This window comes from Cucumis melo, chromosome 7 (genome assembly GCF_025177605.1).
Source record: "Cucumis melo cultivar AY chromosome 7, USDA_Cmelo_AY_1.0, whole genome shotgun sequence".
NCBI classification, from domain to species: Eukaryota; Viridiplantae; Streptophyta; class Magnoliopsida; order Cucurbitales; family Cucurbitaceae; genus Cucumis; species Cucumis melo.
Window position 1 is genome coordinate 710,847 of NC_066863.1, and position 24,019 is coordinate 734,865.

The 24,019-nt window shown below is 35.3% G+C and overlaps 2 protein-coding genes across 2 annotated transcripts; one reads left to right on the top strand and one right to left on the bottom strand.

The window, feature by feature from the left end:
* Nucleotides 1–1,091: 1,091 nt before the first annotated feature.
* Nucleotides 1,092–17,190, bottom strand: LOC103493764 (CHD3-type chromatin-remodeling factor PICKLE). The gene is made up of 31 exons (XM_051087805.1): nt 16,893–17,190; nt 15,933–16,082; nt 15,068–15,205; nt 14,816–14,970; nt 14,484–14,645; nt 14,022–14,269; nt 13,842–13,937; nt 13,614–13,750; nt 13,328–13,540; nt 13,097–13,204; nt 12,497–12,547; nt 12,281–12,380; nt 11,558–11,700; nt 11,366–11,469; nt 10,969–11,107; nt 10,666–10,835; nt 10,159–10,225; nt 9,956–10,078; nt 9,135–9,244; nt 8,970–9,051; nt 7,748–7,939; nt 6,024–6,174; nt 5,830–5,935; nt 5,565–5,639; nt 4,912–4,973; nt 4,433–4,509; nt 3,678–3,808; nt 2,942–3,323; nt 2,258–2,390; nt 1,877–1,947; nt 1,092–1,772 (listed from the first exon to the last, which is right to left on the bottom strand). Exons 2-31 carry the CDS (start codon nt 16,077–16,079, stop codon nt 1,218–1,220), a joined length of 4,428 nt encoding a protein of 1,475 aa, XP_050943762.1. The 5' UTR covers nt 16,080–16,082; nt 16,893–17,190; the 3' UTR covers nt 1,092–1,217.
* Nucleotides 17,191–19,895: 2,705 nt separating this feature from the next.
* Nucleotides 19,896–23,331, top strand: LOC103493763 (stromal cell-derived factor 2-like protein). The gene is made up of 6 exons (XM_008454644.3): nt 19,896–20,315; nt 20,908–21,048; nt 21,228–21,368; nt 22,581–22,630; nt 22,723–22,852; nt 22,946–23,331. The coding sequence occupies exons 1-6, from the start codon at nt 20,211–20,213 to the stop codon at nt 23,027–23,029; spliced, it is 651 nt and encodes a 216-aa protein (XP_008452866.1). The 5' UTR covers nt 19,896–20,210; the 3' UTR covers nt 23,030–23,331.
* The last annotated feature ends 688 nt before the right edge of the window (nt 23,332–24,019 follow it).

The window sequence follows — 24,019 nt, forward strand, 5'->3', positions numbered from 1 at the left end:
GGCTACCTCTACACATTGTCTTTAATGAAGAATATGTTGAAATCACTTTGCTGTTAACCTAAGAAATCTTTATCTTTTAATTAAAAATAAGTGAAATTTGTGATAATGAGGGTGGATAAGAGTAGTAGTAGTGGTCAATAATTGAAACCCAATACACAAATTTAAATTTAAATGTATAGATTTACAAGACTAAGATGTATGTATTGTGAAGAAGCATTAATAATTGTGTACTTGACATTTTTTGTCACTTGATAATTTTAATTTTGTTTCAAGTAGTTGCATGAGCACCTTATTTTATATTTAGATATATTGGACACTTCTCCATTTCACAAAATTATTTTAAAGTTAAAAAGTAGTACCATGGTTTTTGAAATTTTAAATCATTTGTCTCTCAACTTTCACAATCCAAACATATTAACTAGTTAAGGTGCTATATCATCAATGAAAATGTTATGAAAGGGGAAAACAAAGAAGAATATTTGAAAGGGAAGGCCATGGGGAAATCGAGAGAGTTAAAATAATACAAAGATGAAAAAGAAAATGGCACTAAGGACATTTTAAACATTTAACCTATTTCAGTGTAAAATTTTTGAAATTTCATCAAACCATTACTAGAAACCTCCGACTACCACTCTTAATTCTTTTCAAAAGGAGAAAATGACGCTCTTAATTGATTGTTATAATCGGTAGGTTATAATAGTTCGATGCAAACTATCTCAATTTAGATATAATCACTGTTTTTGAGATACAAATTATTGTAATCTAAATAAGAAATAGTAAAGATTGTAATGGAGATGGGGATGAGTAGTGAAATAATAAATACAAAAATAGAGAGATAACTACACATAATAGTATATAATAGCTCGAAGCTAAACTAAATGATAAAAGAAGGGATTGCTTAGAACCTTGAAATGTTATATGTTGTAGTTCTTAATGGCTAGTTTATATAAACTATATAAATAAACCCTCTTACTGGTGACCTTCCTCTACCCATAAGATGAATTAATGAAACATCTATTCATTTCAACCCCCGAAGTTGAAGAGTGCATAAAAATTACCTAAAATGGTAGGAATGGTTTCAAACACAGCTCTAAAGCCAAATGGTAGTCCGTATTATTACTTATAATCGACACTTTACTTTCCTTTCATATTGTTACAATTCTTACATTGGGTGAGAAAATCAAAACACAAACTAATGGTGAATTACTTGTATTTCCCTAATCATCTAACACAATCACCCCTGCCTTGGGGCCTTCAATGCTATGTTCTTCTGCCGCGCCAATCTCCTTGCTCCCTTCTACTTCCATTTCATCGACCCTACTTCTCTCCGGTAGACTTGCAGATTCTGGTTGATTGGGATTTGGATCTTCAGAGGCTGGAACATGACTAGCCGATGGTTCAGGCTCTTCGGTAATCAGATCAAGGTCTATCTGCATTGACTTGTTGCTTTCTTTTTGAGATTCAGATTCTGTTGAGGGATCTACCTCCATGTTTGTGGCAACATCAGCCTTCTCACTATCTGGATTTTGATTTGTGAGTGATGATTTAAGACCAACATCGGTGCTCGGTGAATCGACAACTGCAGGTTGCCGAACAGAATCTGATGTCGATTGTTCTTTAGTGGGGTTTGGCTGAGGAGACAGAATTCGGTCCACGTCTTCAATAATTTTCTCCAGAGGGAGAAGGTTATTTTTCAGGTCAGAAGCTGCATGGTGGCTCCCAATAGGCGCATGCACCAGCTCTCTACAATTTTCATCCACAACCTTGCACATCTGCTTAAGGAAATTAATTGCAAATGAAAAACTTGAAACCGGACTTTGTGAAGAATCACTCATCAAGCAACACCGTTAACTGTTTAATGAACAAAAGGGATTACCTCATTGTAAAGCCGGCTTAATTCCAATCTATCGGGATTGTCATCACAAGCAGCAGATGTTTCCCTTGAAGCTGCGCAGGCAAAATACAACATTAGTCTGCTGCCAAAGAATATTGGATTTTCTTTTTAGTAAGTGTGTTCAAAAGATGGTCCATGTACAAAAGTCCGATTCACTAATAAATCCGTATCCACGAATGATTCCTTCGACCATTGTCATTTCCACCCTGTAGTCTTGATAAATATACAGATGGTGCACACGAATGCAATTCATGTTTCTTAGAAAGGGATATAAAACATTTCATTAAGAAAATGAAAAGAGACCAACGTTTTCAGATTGAATGCTGTTCTTAAGAAACGAATTACTTGAGAAAAGAGGCTTACAAATTGGATCCACTTGAGGCAACTGATCTGCCTTTTGAGTATCGGTCTCCACAGTGCTAGCACCTGGCAAATTTGAAACCTTGGACTCATTCTCAATATCTTCACTTGTAATATCATTTGCTTTCGAGTCACCCTGGGAGTAGGGAGGGACGGTAAAGAAAAGAAATGAGTCCACATGGAATTGAAGCTGGCTTCACTAGAAAGTAACACAAAAGTACCAACTTTTGTAGAATATAGGTCAACAATTAACCACTTCGATTTATATCTATCATAACAATATAAATAGAACTTGACAAACAAGGACATAAGAAGAAGACGATATCTAGTAATCGTGTTATGGCAACTAAAAAATGAATTTGATAAAATGATGTTCAGAAGCCAACAATAGAATGAAAGAAAAAATAATCTAGATGAGAGTGGCAATCTAGCATAAGGCAAACCAAGCTACGAAAACTCAACAAGAACCCCTTCGGTTTGGAAGTTTCTAAGACAGACCACGACTAGTATCTTTATCCTTTTTAATGACTCAATTTAGCAACCTGAGTCCACAACTTAAACTAGAATCTTCTCGTCCCCCTTCTAGTTCCTTTAATAATATGTTAAAGTAAAGCAAAATGTCGAAGCAGCCATAAGAGTCTATGGTGTCATTCATTTGGCTACACTGCCTTGGAGTTCAGAACTTACAAAGTATTCTTTCTGGTACTCTGCGTTCAGCCCTTTTTCCAACAGAAGCACCCTTTTCTTGACGAACTCAACCTGTCGTCGCTGCATATCCCTAAAATGATAATATATAGATGAATCTTGATACAACTGAGATTGGTTAGCAGTATCAGTTCCTCCTCCCTGCACATCAGATGAAGGATCGTTTCCACCACCATTTTCCTTTTCCCTAGACTCACTTCCAGCTGGTTCAGTGTTTGGTGTGTTTCCACCATTCTGAACTAGAGAACTAGTTTGTCCAGGAACAGGTAGGTTTATGACGGGAAGATTCAATTCCTGACAAATCACCTCTTGAATCTTGAGGTCCTTGTCATCAATAATCGCTTGCCATCTACCGTAGCCATGCCTAGAGATTTGAAAATTTGAAGATTAGTGCTGGAAGATCGAAGCTTTAAAAAGAAAATGAGCCTGCAACCAAGTCTCACGAATAGATATCTGCCCATCAAATAGATCACCTAATAATATTAGTCACTACTTGATATGCAAGAGCAACAGGGACCTATCAGCATCTTCATCTATGACTAACATGCACAGATGTCAAACTTATATTTACCTATTCCATCATCCCTATGCTACACAAGAGGATTTAGCATAATTGAATCTCTCAGACATTTATGAAAACCCTGGTATGTATGTATAGATAACTCTCATTCACAGCAGTACAATATACAGTAAGGCGAAAGCTTGCAGAAACTCATACTTCAGAACAGCAAGCAGCAACAATCTATCGTGCTCTTCCTTCCAATGTTTTCCACCTTTTAGTCCTTGGTAACGAGATAAAATGTCATCTGTGAATAGTGGAGTACTCGGATTTTCTGGGACAACTTTCGCCTATAATTCCAACAAAAAGAACAAGAAACGATCTCATAAGTAACATAACATGCATTAGCAAAAAAATAAAATGTGAACGATTACTACAAAATCAAAATAAAGGAACACTCAGATGTAACAAAAAAAAAATCCATCTAACATGATGCGTTACTTGAGCCCCCAGCCCTTAGGTTGCTTTTTTTTTCTGTGGATAAATTTCCTCATTTCTTGCCTTTTTAAAAACAAAAATACTAACATTATGTGATCTGTCTCTCGTTCTGAAATAAGAATTTCAAGAAAGTTGAAACTCCCCAATTTGTGTTGACTACAGACGATCTATAATTCCTGTACTCGCTATCAAAGCCATGGAATTTAACTGATTTTTCCATCTCCCACCAATTTTTTCCCTTTCAAACTGAAACCACGTTAATCTTTTCCATCCAAATGATACTCCAGAGTCCAGAGTGTTGATTTTATAGGATTAAATAGGGTATAATCTATCGTTCCTTAAGCCACAGTTCAGACCACAGAAAAATGAAAGCCCCAGAATAGTCCATTACTTGTAGAATAGAACTCCCAATCTTCAAGCTAAAAGATGAAGAATTAAAACAATATAACTAGAGAATAAACATAGTTACAGCTTACTTTATCCCTTATCAAGAGTAAAACTGCAATTCTGATTAGCACATCTTGTATTCTGAGTCCTTCTTTAGGAACACCATCTAAACATAACATCCAGAATATACAGATATTAGTATCCCACAAAGAAGTAAAAGCAAGACACAGCAGTTCAAAAATAAAGCATCAAGAATGCAATATATTTGAAACCTTGTGCATGTTAAAGCTTCATTTTCTGTCAGCATTACCGTTGGGAGTCCCACCTTTTTTTCTTTCGAATAATATCAAGGGGGTGTTTTCATATTAAACCTACTGTACATCTCGAGCACTAATTAAGTTCTGATTTCCCATCTTTTATTTTGTGCAAAGCTTCTCTGGTAGGTGTCTTGAGGGAGGGGGTGGTTTTCTGCTGAATTAGTTGTGTAACCTTTCTGTAAACTTTCTACTGCCTTGGTGAAACTTTAGTTTTCTTACACACAACAGATGCAGCGTTAAGGATACAATACCTGAAAAGTTGGGGGATTCAGTGATATCTTCAGCAATGTGAGATAAGAAAAGAGTCCCGTATCTGAACAAAAAGCAGTTGTTGCAAATCAACACATCAAACATCCAGAAAAGTGATACTTTTTCATGAAGTAAAGACGAAATTGCTGTAAAAGAAATTTCACACTCTGGAAAAGATAGCGAACATCCAATATATCTTTGGTATTTTAAATTCATGCTCCCAATATGAACGAACACCCACAAATTTTACATATATATTATTGGTTTCATATTGGAAAATAAAATGAAATTAAAAAAAGAGGTACTTGCAAAACCTCCTATTCCGTTGTTTTTCTTTTCCATTGGTTCTCTCATAAAGTAAAACTCTAAATCTCATCCATAAGGGCAACTTATTCTTTTAATAGCATTTGCAGCAAAAGAAATGTAAAACCTAATACTATCTGATGATAGGTAAAAGTTAGGCCTCCACCAGAGATCTGAGAGAGAGAAAGGGAGGGAGACTATATGGTGTTGTACTTCCTATTTATCCACGTTTCAACCATTTTTTAGGAGAACAAACATCATATCCAAAAAAAAAAAAAAAAAAAAGACCCTCGACATGGTAATAATTCAGTACCAACGGTTTCTTTCATAAAGTAGAATCCATATCACTTACTCCTTTATTTCTTCATAAGTCTTCTGCTTCATCCGAGAAATGAACTCCTTCCAGTCAAAATCCCCAACCCCAAACCTGTATTAAGTAAATCAAACCTTAACAAAATAGTAAACACTGAAAAAACGAACATTGGAACAACCTCTCTTACAGGCACAAGAAAGTCGGCAAGGGACAAACACTCACAGGTTAAAGATAAAAAAACCAAAGCAGAGACAGCAAAAATTAAAAAAATAATAATAAAAAGAGCAAAAATGTTAGCAAGAACCTCATCAAAATTTGCACAAATGCAGCCCTTTGATTTTGGTTGAAACCAAGAACTCTAAATGATCTTCCTTCCCCTTCCATTAAGGGAAGTGGCTCGGTGCTATCCACTGGAAATCAAACCATGATGAGTAAAAAACAATAAGAAAAGAGATTATTTTGCAATCAGAGTCAAAGAGTGCAGATAGGAAAACATACCACGAGATTTCCTCCGATACGGCTTTTTCACAGAAGGAACACCAGAAGAATTTGCTTCACCGTCAGTCAAATCAGCTTCATAGTTATCATCCTCACCCTCGGAGCTTACATCTTCGAGTCCAGCTAGGTCATCTTCTTCAACAGATACCATCTACAGATTTCCAAGTTCAAATCACCCAAACTTCGATAAGTAGAGACTTAAACACTATTTGAAACAAACTGAGTAGCAAATAAATTTCTACGAAATTAAATGAAACATGATAGTTATTCTTATGTTTTCACTTCCGCACTTATAGATTTATAAGAAGTGGTCAGATGGACTGAATAGTAATTCCAAGTGAGGAGGAAAGAGTCCAATGTAGGAGCTCTTTTAAAGGTTTCTTTTTTTTACTGAAAAAGCCTAAGAAAAAAATTTATAGATATCATGATAGCTCCAGAACTGGTCAAGAGAATAACAAATTTAGAAAATCATTGGAATTACATAGCCACAAAGGAAAATTAACAGTGTATATGCTCAAGTCCTTATCTAACTCATAACTTTCTCCTCGATAGTTTTCAACAATTGGAAGGCCCTTATAATTTAGTTTCTCTAGGGGAGGGCCCTCTTGTCCAATGTCCTTAGGCTGTTTATCTCTTGTTCTCTGAATATATATATATATATATGTCTGTTTCTTATTAAAAAAAAAAAAAAAACTTTCTGCTCAGTCGTTTTCGTTTTTTTTTTTTTTCTAATGAACATAAAGCTTCCCAACTACCGATGTTTCCCTCCATTTTTAGTATATCAAATGCTAAAATTGATGGAGGTCCACCATCCATCAGTTGTGGAACCCCAATAGCCAAAGATGGGACTTAAAGTGACAGAGTTGGAAGAATGGAGTAACAGAAAGTTGGAAGAATGGGTATCCTTATTTCTATTTTGGAGCTGTCTAATGTCCAAGATCAATTGGTGTGGAGTATAGAAATAGGTGGATAATCTACAGTGAAGTCGGCCTATTTGGAGTTAAAATAGAAGGAAAAACTCTAGAATAAATTAAGTTACTCAACCATTTGGAAGATACCAAAAAGGTGAAACTCTTTTTGTTGACCACATCTCACGAAGTATATTTACTCAAGAAAAGGCCCAAAAGAGATATCGTCTCCATTTCCCAGAATATGTGCAATTTACCAGAAGGGTTTGGGATCCTTCTGATAGCCTGTTTGGTTTGAATTGGTACATGCCTCGGTCTACAAAGAAGTGGATGGTGGATTCTCTAAATGGAGGAGGTTTAGTGATGAAGCTAAGGTGCTATGGAGTAATGTTTCGATGGCTATTTTGTGGTTACTCTGGAAGGAAATAAAACCTAGAATTCATTCAGATAAATATGTTTCGCTTGATTACTTTTATGACCTTGTACAGTTCCTGGCCTCTAAATGGACAACTACACAACTGTATAAATCAGTCTAGATTGAAAGGTTTTCTTGTAATCCCTTTTTGGTTAGGGGAAGGGAAACATCGTCCCTATGTCTGTTAGGTTTTCATGGTTAGTTTTTTTTTTTAATGAAGTGGTTGTAACGAAGCAGAAAAAAGAAAACCGAATATCTTTCAACTGACAGACAACCACGAGGAAACTTGAGAGAGAGAAAATAGTTGCTTTACAACTTAGTAACGTGGCACTATTTAGATAAATTGCATCAATTATGACTGCATATATCAATGATGTAATACTATCACTATTCCGACTGACCTGCTTACGGCTCCTCTTTCCTTTACCCAAAGCTTTAAACTCTTCTATCTTATGCACTTCATATTTATCCTTCAACAACTCTTCCCAATAGGTAGCTCTTTCCACGTTGCTTGCAACAGGCTGACTTTCCATGGATGCCCTTTTTGCTGCCTCTTCAGCCTCCACCTCATCAATATATTCAAAATTTGCCACCTGCAGCACATAAATTATGTCTGCATCACTCACAAAATGAGAACAAATATATGTTGCCCGAGAAAACACAAAAATGAAGCAGACGTTATAAGCACTTGGTATGTAAAAGTAAATCTCATGGAATTTTCAAGTTTTAACAGTGGGTTGTCCTCAGATTGTTATAATTGTTTGTTTCGCTAAGCTAAAAAAAGTGTTTTAAGTGAAGCACCAAGTGAATAACCACTTGCACAAGATAATTGGTGAAATGGTTCCTCTAAAAGCGTTTTAACTCTTCTTTTATATACTTTTAGAATTTTTCAAAATTACTTTTGATTATCAAAAAAAATTAAACACACTTTTTACTGTTGTCTAAAATTTTGACCTAATATTGCCAATTTAAAAAGGCACTTTTAGTGCTTTTATAAACTCCATGCTTCTACTTTCCCAATTTAAGCTATGGCATGCTTGCTCCGTAAATTGCAAATGAATACTGTGATCTGAAAGGCAGTATAACACAATGACAATAAATCGGTCTAACAGTAGTACAGCATGATAACACCCAAAAAGAGGATTAAAATAATAACAAGTTTATGGCATGTTCGGTAGAGGTAACAGACCAGAAAATACCAAGCAACAATAATGGATAAACAGATAAGCCAACACTTCATAAATTCAGAAATTCATCCCCCCAAGCCTCTGGTCATCTTTTTATAGAGAACATTGTTCAGTAATTGCCCACCCCCATGATCTTTCTGTAGTTCAATTCATCTCCCACTTCTCTGATTGCTTTGGAATGTTTCAATAAGATTTCTAATTGCTCGCCCCCATCCAATATTCCAGGAGTGTGTAAACTGGAACACCATCGGCTAGGGGAAGACCATTAGGAGGAAAGGGAAGAAAGGAAAGTGTAATTGGTATATCATTGACGATTGTACAGGGTGAAAACTGTAGGGAGACCTTGATATAGAATTAAAAATATCGAAGAATAAACATGCAGCTCAACTACCAAATCTTTAAGACTGCACAAGAAAATAATTACTGTAAGTAAAACCTTAAACGCCTTCAAAAATTCATCATCCTCTTCGTCATCAACAGTTGCTTCTTCGTCTCTAACTTGATCACGGTCCAGTAGTCTGTGTTAAATGGCAAGTCTAGCTGTATAAGATCTAATGACGTGAAAATAAATTGTTGTTTGATTATAGAAGTTAAGTGCTACCTGTCTATTGCAGCATCATCATAATGAATTTGACGAGATTTTCCTGCCTCATCATTCTCATCAGCAAATAATTCCTTGGAGCCATACCTTATAATATCATCTAGCTCTTCCTGAATTGAGAAGAGATGGACAAAATGTTCAGTCAAATACTCATGGAGATAGCATAGAATTTCAAAATTCCCTAAGCAACTTCATTAACATCTTGAGCTTTGGCCACAACAAAAACAGAAAATACTTCCCAAATGAGCTGTAAACCAAGCAACAAAACTGAATTATGTATTCATGTACATACAACAGTCAATGGAAGATAAATATCATATTTTCTTTTTTGATTCTTTTCTTCAATTGTTGGGTCAAGCCTCTTGGGTGCTCTAGTGTGAACTGACGCTACCCAAAAGAACAGAAAATAAGTTGTCTAACAGCTTCTTTGTGGCCAAAATTAAAGAGATAAGTCCTTCAGGGAATACCTCCTATGATACGAGTAGAGAATTTTAGATTTAAGTGAAGGTAACATTTGAGAATGTTGAGAAGTTAGAGCCAAATTTATACTATAAAAAATTGTAGTTGCAGCAAACTTTTTAACCTTTCAACTTAGAACCCTTTTCTGTAATTTTCTATTCTTGTAAATATTCTCTCCTACAAATTGCTATGTCAATCCTTTTTTACCTACTGTAAATTCAACTTTGGGAAAATGTCCACATTCAAATATATTATCGGTCATTGATATTCAAGTTCACCTTTTAATAGCAAAGAACTAAGTATCAATTCAACATGGGTTGTAATTCTACCCAAAGAACCACACACAGAGATAATTTCTATACCTGATTAATGTTTTGAGCCTTCAGCCTTCCCACAACCAAATGCTCTAAGACCATCTTCTTCTTTGTCATTTGCATCATCCTTTCTTCAATGGTCCCTCGAGTTACTAGTCTATAAATCATTACCTGTGACATCAAACAAAGCAACTGAGTATAAACAAGCAGCTGCTGCAAGTCACAACATCCCAAAACAGATTATTCAAGACCTTGTTAGTTTGCCCAAGCCGATGTGCCCTAGCCATAGCCTGTAGATCAGCATGGGGATTCCAATCACTACAGATGGACATTAGTAGAATGATATCGATTAATAAAACTGATGGAATGGAATTGAATGGAAAATTATAAGCTGGTTGAGTGACAACTAATCAAAAACCTAGCAAAAATGAAAAAGTTTTTCACCATTCAGTGATAATCATAAAAATTCTCGTGAAAACCATCCTTATAATTAGCTTGAAATCATCACCCATCAAGAGGCAGAGATCTAGAAATATTGAATCCAAGACATTTTTTATTAGTGTTCCAAGCTACTGATATCGTAATACTGATTGGTTTTTAGGGTCGCAGCCAAGCATCTCACTTCTTAAGCATTCACCTTTTGTAAGAAGTGAAGACAACTATTATTCTATTGAAGTTCTATAGTAATATCATAGCAACACATTTTCCAGAATAGATAAACATGAAAGGTAAAATATAAAATGAGAATACTATCACACCTGTCATATATGATAACTGTGTCAGCAGTCGCAAGATTTATTCCCAGACCACCAGCTCTAGTAGAAAGCAGAAAACAAAATCTAGAGGAATTCTTGGCATTAAACCGGTCTATTCGAATTTGTCTTTCAGCTCCACAAACCTTGCCATCAATCCTTTCATACTGCCATTTCTGACCCAGAAAAATAATCAAAAGAATCAGACTTCAACTCAAAAGCATAGCAGTTTCTGTCTTTTCCTTCAATAAGAACAGCTACTGCTTTTTTAAGATAACGTTTGTGACCTTGATTAAAGATGTACCATACCTTGTAACTGCAATAATCTTCCAGCAAGTCCAACATGTGTTGAAACTGTGTGTATATGAGAACTCTATGACCTTGTTCTTTAAGTCTCACCATCATCTTATCCAACAAATGCAGCTTCCCGGAAGTTTCCAAAAGCTGTCTGTGAAGTTACATACAGCCAATAGGAATTCAAATTCGATAAAAGAACTAGCACTTGCTCTAACTCAGCTTTTTGATTGTTAGCATACCACAATGTTCAATATATAGTATATATAAATAAGCCATATAAAATTTTTCAGGAAACTAAAGATGAAGCATTAAGAACTTAAGATAGAAACAAACATAGAGAAACCACAGCTTTCTACTTGCCAATCTGACTATTTAACATAGAAAGCAGAAGACCGGGATAGAAACTTACTTATACGCTTCTTCAGGATCTTCTATATCTGGCTCAACTCCTTCTAACATGTAGGCATGACAGCAGAGCTTTCGCAATTCCATAACAACGTTGATAAGAGAAATCTGATAGAAAAGTTCTAAATTTCAACAATCTTGTGAGGATCAAACAGAAGAGAAAAGAATATTAGAGAAAGCAAACTTGTAGTGTTACCTGTGCACCACCACGGCGAGTTAATAGTTGATAGTTACGGGTTAAAATGGCTTTGTAATATTCTTTCTGCTTACTACTTAGTTCAACACGCAAAATAAGTTCTTTTTTAGGGGGCAAGTCCTTCATGACATCTTTCTTGACCCCTGCAAGAAAATAAAAGATTGGCAAAAACAAAATTAAAGATTGGCAAAAACACTTCTAACTCGAAATGATTTAAAACTAAAGAAGATAAAAACAGAGTGCGAAACTAATGACGCAAGAAAAGTAAACTGCAAGAAAAATTGCTGTCTAAACCAACTCGGATGCTCCTCAACTATTCTTCCAAGACTATTGAGAATTGTATAACCCTATTACATTTTGATGCCAACATTAACATTTCCATTGAAGCACACATATTAATTATCTTTTAAAATTATCGTCCTAGAATATTTAAAATGAAACAAAAAGTAAAGGAGGGCCATATTTCAAAATGAAATCAGCAAGAAAATGAAGAATTACTTGCAAGTATCTAGAAACAGTTACAAGAGAGCAATAAACTAAGCAACTTTATAAATGCCGAAAGACTCGTTGATAAATAATATGATTACAGTTTAGCAGTAAATAGTGTTCCCTGAATTAAAGCAAAAAAATGAGGCATAAAATGATAAACCAGAGTATAAAACAAATATCTGCAATCCAAACAATCAAGGCAATTTGTCACTAGACAAAATTTAAGAGCCTCACTTCTCAGGAGATGAGGAGCTAACATTCTGTGAAGCCTCAAGATTTGCTCCTCTTGATTAATATCTCTGAACTCCTCCTGGAACTCTTCCAGACTTGCAAACTGAAAGAACATATGCCTCCAAAATGATCAAATCCTAATAAATGCATTGATCACGTTTGAAAAATTTATAACCGACAGATGCATTATATCTGGTTAGATTGGAGTGTCCTACTAACCTTCCCCGCATCAAGGAAGTGCATGAGCATGAAAAGTTCATCAAGATTATTCTGAAATGCAAAAAAGTAACAGTGAGAAAAATTGAGGTATTTACCCCCTATATAAATTTGGCTATGCATTTACGTATGTAAACACTTCAAGAGATTGAACATCAAATGGATGTATGGCTTAGCTCAACATTGTTTTGTTCCTTAAATGTCCCTTGCCACGGAACACCCAGTCATTCCTCTCCACCCAAATGTCCCAAATAACAGCACACACCCCAGTGAGGTTTGGTCTTTGATTAGATTTCACCTTTTCATGTTTCCCTTTAGGCTTTGATTTTGAAGATTTTTTCTAATTATTTCATTGGTAACATTTTACTTGGTTGGTCCCCCTTCTTTTAGATGGGGTATTTTGGTGGACTGGTTTTTTGTATGACCTTGTATTCTTTCATCTTTTTCTCAATGAAAGTTGTTATTTCTATCAACAAAAAAAAAAAAAAAAAAAAAAAAAAAAAGCTATATACAATAGCAACAAGAAATTCAAACCAAATAAAATACGAGTAAAAGCCAAAACCAGATGACCTCTTTAATGCATTAATATAACCTAGAACGAACCTGAAGAGGAGTTCCAGTCAAGAGTACCCGAAGGCTACTAGAAAACTGTTTCAACGAAGAAAATAATTTTGAATCCTTATTCTTAAGCCGGTGGCCTTCATCAACAATCTATAGAGAAATCAGCAATGAGAAAGCAAGTCAATTATGATACCTCAAACTTGAACATAGTTTGCAATACACGATCATAAATCAAGAATTCATTGTAAAGATAAACTAATGGCAGACTCTTACCAGGGATTGCCATTTTATAGGCTTCAGTGTTCCCACGTCAAAGTTAATCATCTCATATGATGTTAGCAGAACATCAAACTTGATTCTATCTTGCTTACTTTCACTAACAATTTGGCCAGATTTCTTTTTCTTCACCTTCTTATGATTCTTTGGAAAGTAAAATTCATATTCCCTTATAACCGTACGGGCTTGTGCAGTGCCCACGTACATAACCTGCAGCAAGTGCATATTAACATAATGCAACCCAACAAACATTACGAGGAATTAATAACCAACAGATACATACAACATTCATATGAGGAGCCCAGGTAGCAAATTCACGTTCCCAATTTCGAAGAGTTGAAAGTGGAGCAACTACCAAGTGGGGAGCTAGATTCTCTTCATAAAGGGATGCTAAAAAGGCAATACTCTGTATGGTTTTTCCTGCAGGCAATTAGAAAAAAAAATTCTTTACTTAAAGGTCAAATGGAACCTCTTTCTACACTTCTTTATGCCGAGAGGACCAATAACTCACCAAGCCCCATCTCATCAGCAAGTATCACATGAGTTTGCTTGGACCAAGAATAGCGTAAGAAATTTAATCCTTCAAGCTGGTATGGATGTAATGTTCCTTCATTTGGACCAAAAAGCCAACTTATCACATGTGGGAAAAATGTAGCATGCAACACTAGAGAGTGTCAAAAAAAAATTGTACCTCCAGAAAGAAACTGAGGACTAGAATCATATTGTTGGAATTCTTTTTGTTTTTTCTTTACTTCACCAATATCAACATGGCTGCTTTTGTTCTTATTCGAAGATTGTTTGCGAGATTTAGACTGAATTTTATGAAACTTATCAATTTCAGGCTGAAAGGCAGAGATGTCTGATTCAAATTCCCAATAACATTCATCATAAGAAAGTTCTTTATATTTCACAAGATATTCTTTTTCTTCATCATTTCCCCTGCATTGAAAAGCAGCATTCACATAAATCAGTTTCTGCAGAAGAAGAAGAAGAAGAAGAGGAAGAGGAGGAGGAGATAGCAAAAATAGTCATTAAGAAAGACACAAGCAAAAGGTCAAAGGATTCAGCAAAATCTTGATTTGAATGGAAATGGCAGTCAAAAGATTATAGCAAAAAAGGAACCTATGCAAAGAACTCCAAGAAAATAATAAACCTGCAAGCAAGAATCCGGTCCACTGTCGTCCATTCAGGTCGAATGGCAACATAATCTTCTTCAGCATTGTTGTTCGATGACATTTGCTTATGAAAATTGTTTACCTTAGTCTTCAAGCGAGGATGTGTCTTAAAAGCTTTTATAAAGTCTTTTTCAGGCACCCTGACAATTAAAAATAGAGGGGAACCGAATAAAAGATATGACACGAATTAGGGAAGAACGTAAGTAGTAAGTAGTAGTAGTACTACAAGGTATATAGATATCTACAAACACACACACACACACACAAAAAAAAACACAAAGCAGAAGAAAGAAAATATCAAATAAATTACCATGTGCAATGTAGATAAGATAACCCCTTCCACTTCACAAGATATTGTTTCACGAAAACTTGCTTTGAACCAAGCTTTGAAGCATCACTGTCTCCGGCAAGAGTAGGCCGCATTTCACAGTCCAATATTTTGTCAATATCACTTAGAGGGCTAACCTGTGAGATGCAAATAAACAGGAAAAAATTGGCTGACAATAGTAGCTACGAAGTCTACACAAAAAGAAAATTAAGTTTCCAGAAAAAGGAACCATACACATTCAGGGCACCTCCAATTGCTGGGGAGAGGAGCTTTCAAGGGTGGAATAAGACATTTAGGATGGTAATCATATGTACAGGTTTCACAAGAGAGAAGATTCTCACTTTCTCCACAAGCTTGGCATGCATCTTCTTTCTGCCAAAGGATGTGCAAGAACGACAGAAATTACATACAGATACAAATTGAAATAGAGACTAGAAAATCCTATTAGGAAACATATACATGATAAGAACAAAATAACGGTATCACTTCACTTACTAGAGCAGTAAATACTACAGGAGAGCATGAGAACCATTCCAAAACAGAATTCTATTAAATTATGATTCCACTTGATACTGCCAATCGATGATCGAAACTTTCTGGAATAACCCCAAGATAATCATTTTATACATCTTTAGGATAAGAATAATCATTTTATACATACCATGATACCAATCACTGTAAGTTTCTTCTCATTCAAACAAAGACCATTTTTCTCACTGTTCAGGTTTTCTGATAGTCCTTGGTATGTTAATTAGGGGTAGCTTGAGAGATTATAAGAATGGGCTAAGCATATCTATGTTTTTTTGTACAGCTATTAAAAGGTTTCCATCCCTTCAATGTAAGTTTGTACCGCCTACACAGAGAATGTAACTTGGCACACGTCAGCAGGCTAGTGGACAAAAAACAATAAGTGTGTCCGATTTACCACCGACACTCTACATGAACAAATGGTTTTTAAGAATAATCACATTTTCATTGGGCTCATACGTACATGAAATGAAAAATTGAAAATAAGAGAGGCCTTCAAAAATTAGTTAGCTATAATATATAAAATAACCAAGTAAATATCTCTTGTGCCGAGTCAGAAAAGTAAACAGACCTTGTCATCCCTCTCTAATCTTTCAAAAATCTCCTGCGCTGAGCCAGGTTTTTTACGCTTATAATCAAACTCCTCATCTGACTCATCAAGATTATACACTGGCCTTCGTTCTGATCTAACACGAAGCCTCTCAACCAGGCTACTCATATTCTGCACCAACAAATCATTATGTTTGTCAGTAAGCAGGAGCACAACACTACTTTGTAGAAATGAAAAAAATAAAGGAACAAATCCCTCTTGGCGAGGTTATAACATCTGTGATATTAAGATAGCTTCAATAACAGTATGAAAAGTTGCGGAAGAAAATTCTTAAGCTCAAAATATACATGTGGTAAGAAAGTTCTCAATTCTAGGGTTCTCTTAGTATAGACCAAGTGAAACGCCTAAGAAGGAAGGAACCTTGGAATAAAATCCTACCTCCATAGAAACAAAGATGCAAATACATTACCATAAAAAGATCCAAACAGACATGAACGCATGGAAAAGCTCTACAGTACACACCACGACATAATTATATTTCCAACAGGCAACGCGATGAACAGTTTCTTGCATACATACATATACACGTACCGTTCAAGAATAAAACCCATACATGAAAAGAATATATATCTAACAAAACAAAGACTTCCACGTGAGCTGAAAAGAAATGCAGCCAAGCATGTTAAATCTCTCACGCAAACGCAAAGAAAACGAACGCATGGCCACCAAATGCCACTGCGGTAACGACGATGAATTCTCAACAAAAAGAAAAAATAAATCAATCAAGCATTTCATCATCAGCCAGAAAACCTAACACACCCCAGGACCAAATTCATCAATTTTACACAACCCCATCAACGACATTTACAAAAGAGATACAAAAAAACCACCCCCAGTTCATAAAAAACCAGCTGCGGAAAGAACTAAACAAACTCACTCGTGGTATTAATGTAGCGGGAGAGAGAAAAAATGAGGAATTACCAAAGACCACCGGATCTTAGAAACGATGTATTATCGGAAATCTGCCGGTACCCACGACTGAAGTCAGGAGAGAGACTAAAACCAAAAGAGTAAAACAAGGTGTGAAGAGAGAGAAGGAAAGGGGCCCTTAATCTCTCTCAAAGAGACAGTGGAGTCTCCTGTAATAAGATTAACAGAAAAAAGCGGTAAATGGGAAGTGAAGAAGGAGAATTTTAGTCAGATCATGGTTGGGCTAATCTAAGTCCATCGTCTCACCTTGATTCTCAACAGAGAAGACGATCTTTAATTCTTACATGACTCATCAGCTTTTCGATACATAGAATTTTGAGGAAGAGGGCCAGAAGGTTAGCCCTTAGCCAAAGCAAGTGGAGCTATTGACCTTCTCAATTGGGCTTTTGAATATTTTGGGCTTTTCTTTATTTTAAGGAAAAAAAAAATCTTGAAGTCTAATATGTTCTTGAAAAAGTCCTAAAAATATTGATTCTATTTAGGTAAAATAAATCTTAGCTCTATAAATCGTTCTAAACTTTAAATTATAAGGACTTAATTCGTTAAATAGTAAAATCTATAAACTAAGCGTAAATTGACTGCCACATTCAACCGACTATCTATCAAACATAATTACAATCTTTAGATTCGATAAAGAAATGGCAACTTCACATCGAAAACTGACAGATTCTGCCAACTTTCTAACAAACATATCCACAATGAAGAAATAAATAGTTATTAAAAAAATTAAGTTAATAGATTGATATACTATTTGCATATGTGTTCTAAGACATTCATCGTAGCAAGAAAAAATACTTGTAGTAAGCATGATTTTATAGATTGTGATTCATTTTCATCCGACACGTTTTATAAAATGAACAAAGAATTAGTATGGTTATATTGATATAGTTATCGTGACTAATAAAATGAAAGTATTATATGAAAAAAAACACTTTTAGTAAGTACGTTTATGTAGATTGTAATTGATTTTTCGTCTGTAAAACTTTGGTCAATGAACTAAATAGTCACTAAACAATTGAGTTACTAAATTGAAAGTGGGAGTAGAAGTGGAAGTGAAAGTGGCAGATAAAGTAGAAGTATTGCATGGAAAAACACTTGAGGCAAGGAAATAAATAGTTATATGTATAGAAGAAGTTCACGTCATCTCCCTTTGTCCTGATTAAAAAAGAAAAAAGTTAAATAAGACAACCTCTCTTTTAGGGGAAAAAACTAAATTAACTAAGTAAATTGGAAGCATGATAGTTTTTTTTTTATGTATTTTTAATAAATTTTAAATTTAGCATCGGAGATTAATTTTTTTATTAAATTATTATTAAATAACGATATGATGCGTGGATGTGTTATGGCTTTCAATAGTAAAAATTAAACCATTAAACTTATGCAAATGTTAAAATTAGATTTACAATAAATCGTAAAAATTGCATCCAACATTGTAATAGTTGGACTCTTTGACTTAATTTTATTACTTACATAAGCTATGAGAGGTTGATTTTTACAGTAATGAAAAGTTTAAGGATATATATATAACTACAATTACCACTGATTTTTGCAACTTTCCAAACAAGAAAAACAACCTTGATTAAAATTGATTAAGAATTCGATATAAGAATGACAATGGTTGTTCACGTGGGATTTCAAAAGAATTTTAATTTGTGAAGTTGTATTTATGTTGATTTGATGCGATGTAGTTTGATATATAATATTCGATCATTTTGACTCTCTATCACTTGGATGTTAGATTTGATATTGGTTGGATGCCTATGCTTGATCTCGGTGTTAAATGCTTACGATTGACTTCGGTGGGGTGGTTGGATGTCTACGCTTGATCTTGGTGTTGGATGCCTATGCTTGATCTCGATTAGTGATGTCCATTTAACATGCGGGGCCGGGGCTTTAATTACTTAGGGAATGGGGGAGGGAGTGGATTTTTTTTTTCTACGTTGGCAACACGAGGCCGGGAACGAGGAATGCATTACCCAACCTTGACCCTATCCTCGCCCTGCACCAAACATATATATATATATACTTATTTAATAATATGTAAAATAGTTAGGAAAAAAAAACATATTTTGATATTATTCATTTACTGTTTTTCTCAATTCCATTTCTTGATATTTGATTTTTTTATGGGTTTTTGAATTTTATGGATGGATCTCTAAATGTATGTGGTTGAAATTTTATTTGAATTTGACATTTTGAATTGTTTTTAAATAATAAAATTGATAATATTCTATAAAAAAAAACAACATTACAAAATGTGGATTGGAAAATGATATTGAACTTAAAAAAATCGAGAATATGTTCTCATAGGGAAATTGGTGGGGATGGGGAATGGTATAAGAGGCAGGGATAGGGAGTGGCATCCCTAACCCTCATGGACATCTCTAATCTCGATGGTTGGATGCCTACGCTTGATCTTGGTTCCAACCCTATCCTGTGGGCATCTCTGATCTCGATGGTTGGATGCCTACACTACACTTTGATCTCAATGGTTTGATGCTACGCTCGTTAAAGAAGCGAAACACTTAAGTTCAACTTCATTATTTACAGAGATTTCTAGTAGACTTTATGAGCATATGTCTAGTTAGTCCATAGACCAAATCATGTGAACATCATCCAACAATTATAATGAAAACTTAATTTTACTGTCTCTAATTTTATTTTGGAACACGAGTAACTTATAATTAATACCAAGTTCAATCATGACATATTTAATCATAAGTTTATAATTAAACAACATAAATACTTTCACAAACGTGGTTTAAAATAATTTTTCAAATTAAAATGGGTATGTCCTCGTCCGTATTATTAGGGAGTCCACGTCACATCAGAGTTTGAGACCGGTAAGAAGACTCCATTGCATCCAATAAAAACTGGCCACCTCATCGAGAAGACACGTGTAAAGTTCCTATTCGTTCAGACTAAGTATTCTTACGTGTCACCCAAACCACGCCGAAGTCACTCTAATTTAATTAATTTATTTGTCTTCACAAAGGAAATTAAAAGAAGAAGAAAAGAAAAGAAATATTTAAATCCCAATTCTCAGTTTTTCACCGATCGAACCCAAAATCGGAGTCGAATAGTTTCTTCCATTTCTTTTCGATCGTACGGCGTCGTTTTGGTGTTGTGTTATTCCGATCAACCGTGGCTTCTTCAGGGTCCTCGGGTCTGTCTCGGAGAAAACCTTCGGCTTCTGCTTCTTCTCCATCGTCAGTGCCGACGAGGATTGTCTACAGGGAGAGAGTTCCGTCGTCGCATTCCGATTTGCCTTTCTGGCAGCGTAATTGGTTCATCGCCTTGCTTTTCGTTATGGCCATTGGTTTCTTCGCTCTTGCGCTCTTTCTTTTTCTCGGTCTCGATCTTGACCATGGCTCCCCGTCGTCTGCCTCTGCTGCGTCCTCCGAGGGCGTTGAGGTTTGAATCAGTTAACCTTTTTAATGTGCTTTGTTTGTGTTTGCATTGATTCGTTTGCGCTGGATTCTCTCTGACTAGAAATCTAGGTCATTAGCTCACTACGTAGATGATTGGTGAAGACACGACGAGATTGATATGAAATAGGAAATAGTATGATTAACGTGTGATGAAATGGATAATGTTGGTTCGATTTGAACTTAGGAGTGTGGAAGTTGAAAGAAATTTACTTAAGAAGATGGATTTTCTTTCGGGAGATTCCATGCTTGGTTTAGAACCGATCAAATGTAATGATTGAGAGAAGATATGATGATTAATGAGTGAGGAAAACAGCAATGTGGATTCGAATTGAACTTATGAGCATGAAACTGAAGGAATCTGCTCAAACGCTGATAGATAATTAGTTGGAAATCGTCATAACTTTTTTAACATTGTATTCTATTTACTGAAAAATTTCACATGAATCCATCTCTTATGCAGATCTTCATTTGCTTTCCTGTTATTTCATAATCTTACAGCGGTCAAGCATAACTTAACTTGAGTAATTGAATCCTACAATTGAACCATTTTGTTGATTGGTGCCTTTGTTGGACAGATTACTTACGGGTCAGTTCTAAAGCTAATGCACGAGAAAACTAAATTCCGTTTGCATTCCCATGACGTGCCCTATGGTTCTGGCAGTGGGCAACAGTCGGTCACTGGGTTTCCAAATGTTGACGATTCCAATAGCTACTGGGTAAGTCTCTCTCCTTTGCTTTCCTTTCAACAAAAATTGTTAGCAGTCAAATAGATGGCTACTCTTCTTATTGCTGATTGATTTGGTGATGAAACTTATGTTATACTGTCCCCTCACCCCCCCACCACCCACTAGAATGTTAGTGTTGTCTTTCAATCTAACGAGTTTATCATTGGCAGATTGTAAGACCTCAGCCTGGGACATCTGCGAAACAGGGAGACACCATTAAAAGTGGTACAATAATCAGATTGCAACACATGAGGACAAGGAAATGGCTACACAGTCACTTGCACGCCTCCCCAATATCGGGAAATCTAGAGGTAATTGAATTATAACATTCATTTTTATCACTTTTTTTTACTGGATGATCTCATGATAATATGTTGGTTGTAACATTCATTTCACGGCATCCCTTTGTGTTTGCTCGTTGGTTTGATGTTTCTCTTGTATTTTCAATTATGTTGGTCGCTTGTGTTGATTTCATGATGACTGAATTCATAAAGAAAGCTCAACACTGCCATAACTTAACGGCATTAACCGGCCAAAGTGAGTTTTGGTATTTGTGTAACCTTCGTTCCTAAAGGTTGGAGGTTCAATCCTCCACCCACTGTTAGTTTTACCTCAAACAAAAAGTTGAAGGGCATTAATCAAGGCCAGTATTTGTTGTTTGGTGGAGGAAGAAAGCTACTAACCTGTTTGCAGGCGTGTTGAACTTGGGATTATATTCCTGAGAATTTAGTTATCAAAGTTAACAAAGGAAACATAGTGGACCATACGTGGTTCATATTGTAGAACTAATACGAGGTTTCTCATTCGTCTTTTACTTGCACGAACTTTCCTAGTATATGAATTTGCCTTCAGAATATTCAGTTCATTTAGATGTACGTATAGTACTGCATTTCTGGCATTTAACAGATTTCAAAGATTGTTGGTTGAGTATTCTATTCTGCTATTAGGAATATTTGTTCTGGGCTAGATTCGTTGTTATTGTAATTACCGAAGAAACCAAGTTCAAGGACGCCATAATATTTTACACAACATTGGTTTTTCAAAAATTAACCTTATGATATGATACTATTTCATCTGACATCCCTCTTCTCGTCACTCTTCCCACGTTTTTATAACCGTTTCATTCTTCCTCCAGATCATGCAATGGTTTTCCGTTGGCAATTACACTACATCACCTTTACTTTTTTGACTGGTATCTAAGTTTCCTTAAACGGTGTGAATTGTCGTCCACTGTTTGACTTGTTTTGGCAATTGACTTGTTTGATATGCACGCCTCGCTGTATGATTACGGGATTTGAGGACTTTAGCCTTGTATTAGAGATCACGATATGTGAGAATTCTGGGCTTTGTAATGGCAATGGAATGCCACACATAGTCAACAAACCTAGTCCAATTGTGGAGGAGAGGGTCATGAACCCAGTTATGTATGCTATGTCATATGGTTACAGAACATGAGAAATTTGAATTTTGAAGTCTAATTACGGTCTCTATGTTTGCTGATGGTTCTGGATTCCTTGGTGCAGGTTAGTTGCTTTGGTGGGGATTCCGACTCCGACTCTGGTGATTACTGGAGGTATGATAATTATTTTCTCTATAAACACATTATTATTGTTGTTATTATTACACATACACATTATTAGTTCCTCACCTGCAAAAGTTGTATAGGCTTATGATCGAAGGAAGTGGAAAGACATGGAAGCAAGAACAGAGAGTTCGGCTTCAGCATATTGATACCGGTGGCTACCTACATAGTCACGACAAGAAATACAGCCGTATTGCTGGAGGGCAGCAGGAGGTGAATAACAAATGATTATCTCAATGCAAACATTGTCTGCTACTCATTTGGAAGCAACAATTCGAATCCCAACCATTTTCTTTGCCTTTGCAGGTCTGCGGAGTCCGGGAGAAGCGTGCTGACAACGTCTGGCTTGCTGCGGAAGGTGTTTATCTTCCTGTTACGGAGACGAAGTAGAACCATTTTGGTAAGGTAACCGTGTACTTAACTTTCAAAATTAGGTTACTAGGTTTTTTGAAATATTGAGAGAGATTGTTACCTGTTTTACATGAAGTTGAGCTGGTTCCTTAACTTGAGATCGGTCATTGAAGTCATGACGATATTTGGACAGGATCTGTTCTATAGGTTGTATAATCATGTCTTTGAGTTCTAAAGAATGGTCAATGGAGTCTATAGATTGTTGCTATTCATTGATAATATGTTACGATTACTTGGGGGGGAAATTGAAATTTAATGAAAATGGCCTTTCCGTTTTCAAATGGCTCAACGCTTCCTTCTACGGTTTGGACTTCTGCTTCGCCCCTCGATGATAGATCATAGATGGTCCCTTAAACCTACGATTTTGTTTTTATTTTTCAATTAATTGTGGTTTTTTTTTCCTCTCAATAATTTTATCATTATAGTTTTTATTGTTTGAATTCTTAAATAAATTAGAAAAAAAATGGAAAATAAAAGCAAATTTTTGCAAATTACTTGATTTTTGAATTGTTTTCAAATAAATGCATATAAGTTTAATTTTAGAAGTTAAATGATTGTGCAATGTATTGGATTTTTTTCCCTCAAAAGAGCTATAATAGGTTTAAGAGTTTTTCAAAAATAGAAAAAATTGACCAATTATTTATATGGAACAAAACATAAAATTTATTATATTTGATTTTTGTTATAAAAGTGTAAATATTTTGTTAAATGTTCTATTTTTGAAATTTTTTTATAGAAATTATATATTATGTTTTTTTTACGATATTGTGTATTTTATTATTATAAATACATTAATATGTATATTATATATTGTAAAATCTTTTCATATTTATTTAAAGAAAATTCCACTTTCATCAAATAAAAGGGAGTGGTTATCAAGAGTATTTTTGTTTGTTATTTTGAAATTTGCATATGATCATATGATTTTACGGTTCCGTCATGAGCATACATTTACCATAATAATAATAA

Coding starts and splice junctions, on each gene's coding strand:
- LOC103493764 (XM_051087805.1), bottom strand. CDS start 16,079: ATGAGTAGCCTGGTTGAGAGGCTTCGTGTTAGATCAGAACGAAGGCCA. Junction 13,541..13,613: donor GGGCTCCTCATATGAATGTT/GTATGTATCTGT, acceptor CACTTGCTGCAG/GTTATGTACGTGGGCACTGC. Junction 12,381..12,496: donor ACTTCCTTGATGCGGGGAAG/GTTAGTAGGACA, acceptor ATGTTCTTTCAG/TTTGCAAGTCTGGAAGAGTT.
- LOC103493763 (XM_008454644.3), top strand. CDS start 20,211: ATGGCCATTGGTTTCTTCGCTCTTGCGCTCTTTCTTTTTCTCGGTCTC. Junction 20,316..20,907: donor CGTCCTCCGAGGGCGTTGAG/GTTTGAATCAGT, acceptor TTTGTTGGACAG/ATTACTTACGGGTCAGTTCT. Junction 22,853..22,945: donor TTGCTGGAGGGCAGCAGGAG/GTGAATAACAAA, acceptor TTGCCTTTGCAG/GTCTGCGGAGTCCGGGAGAA.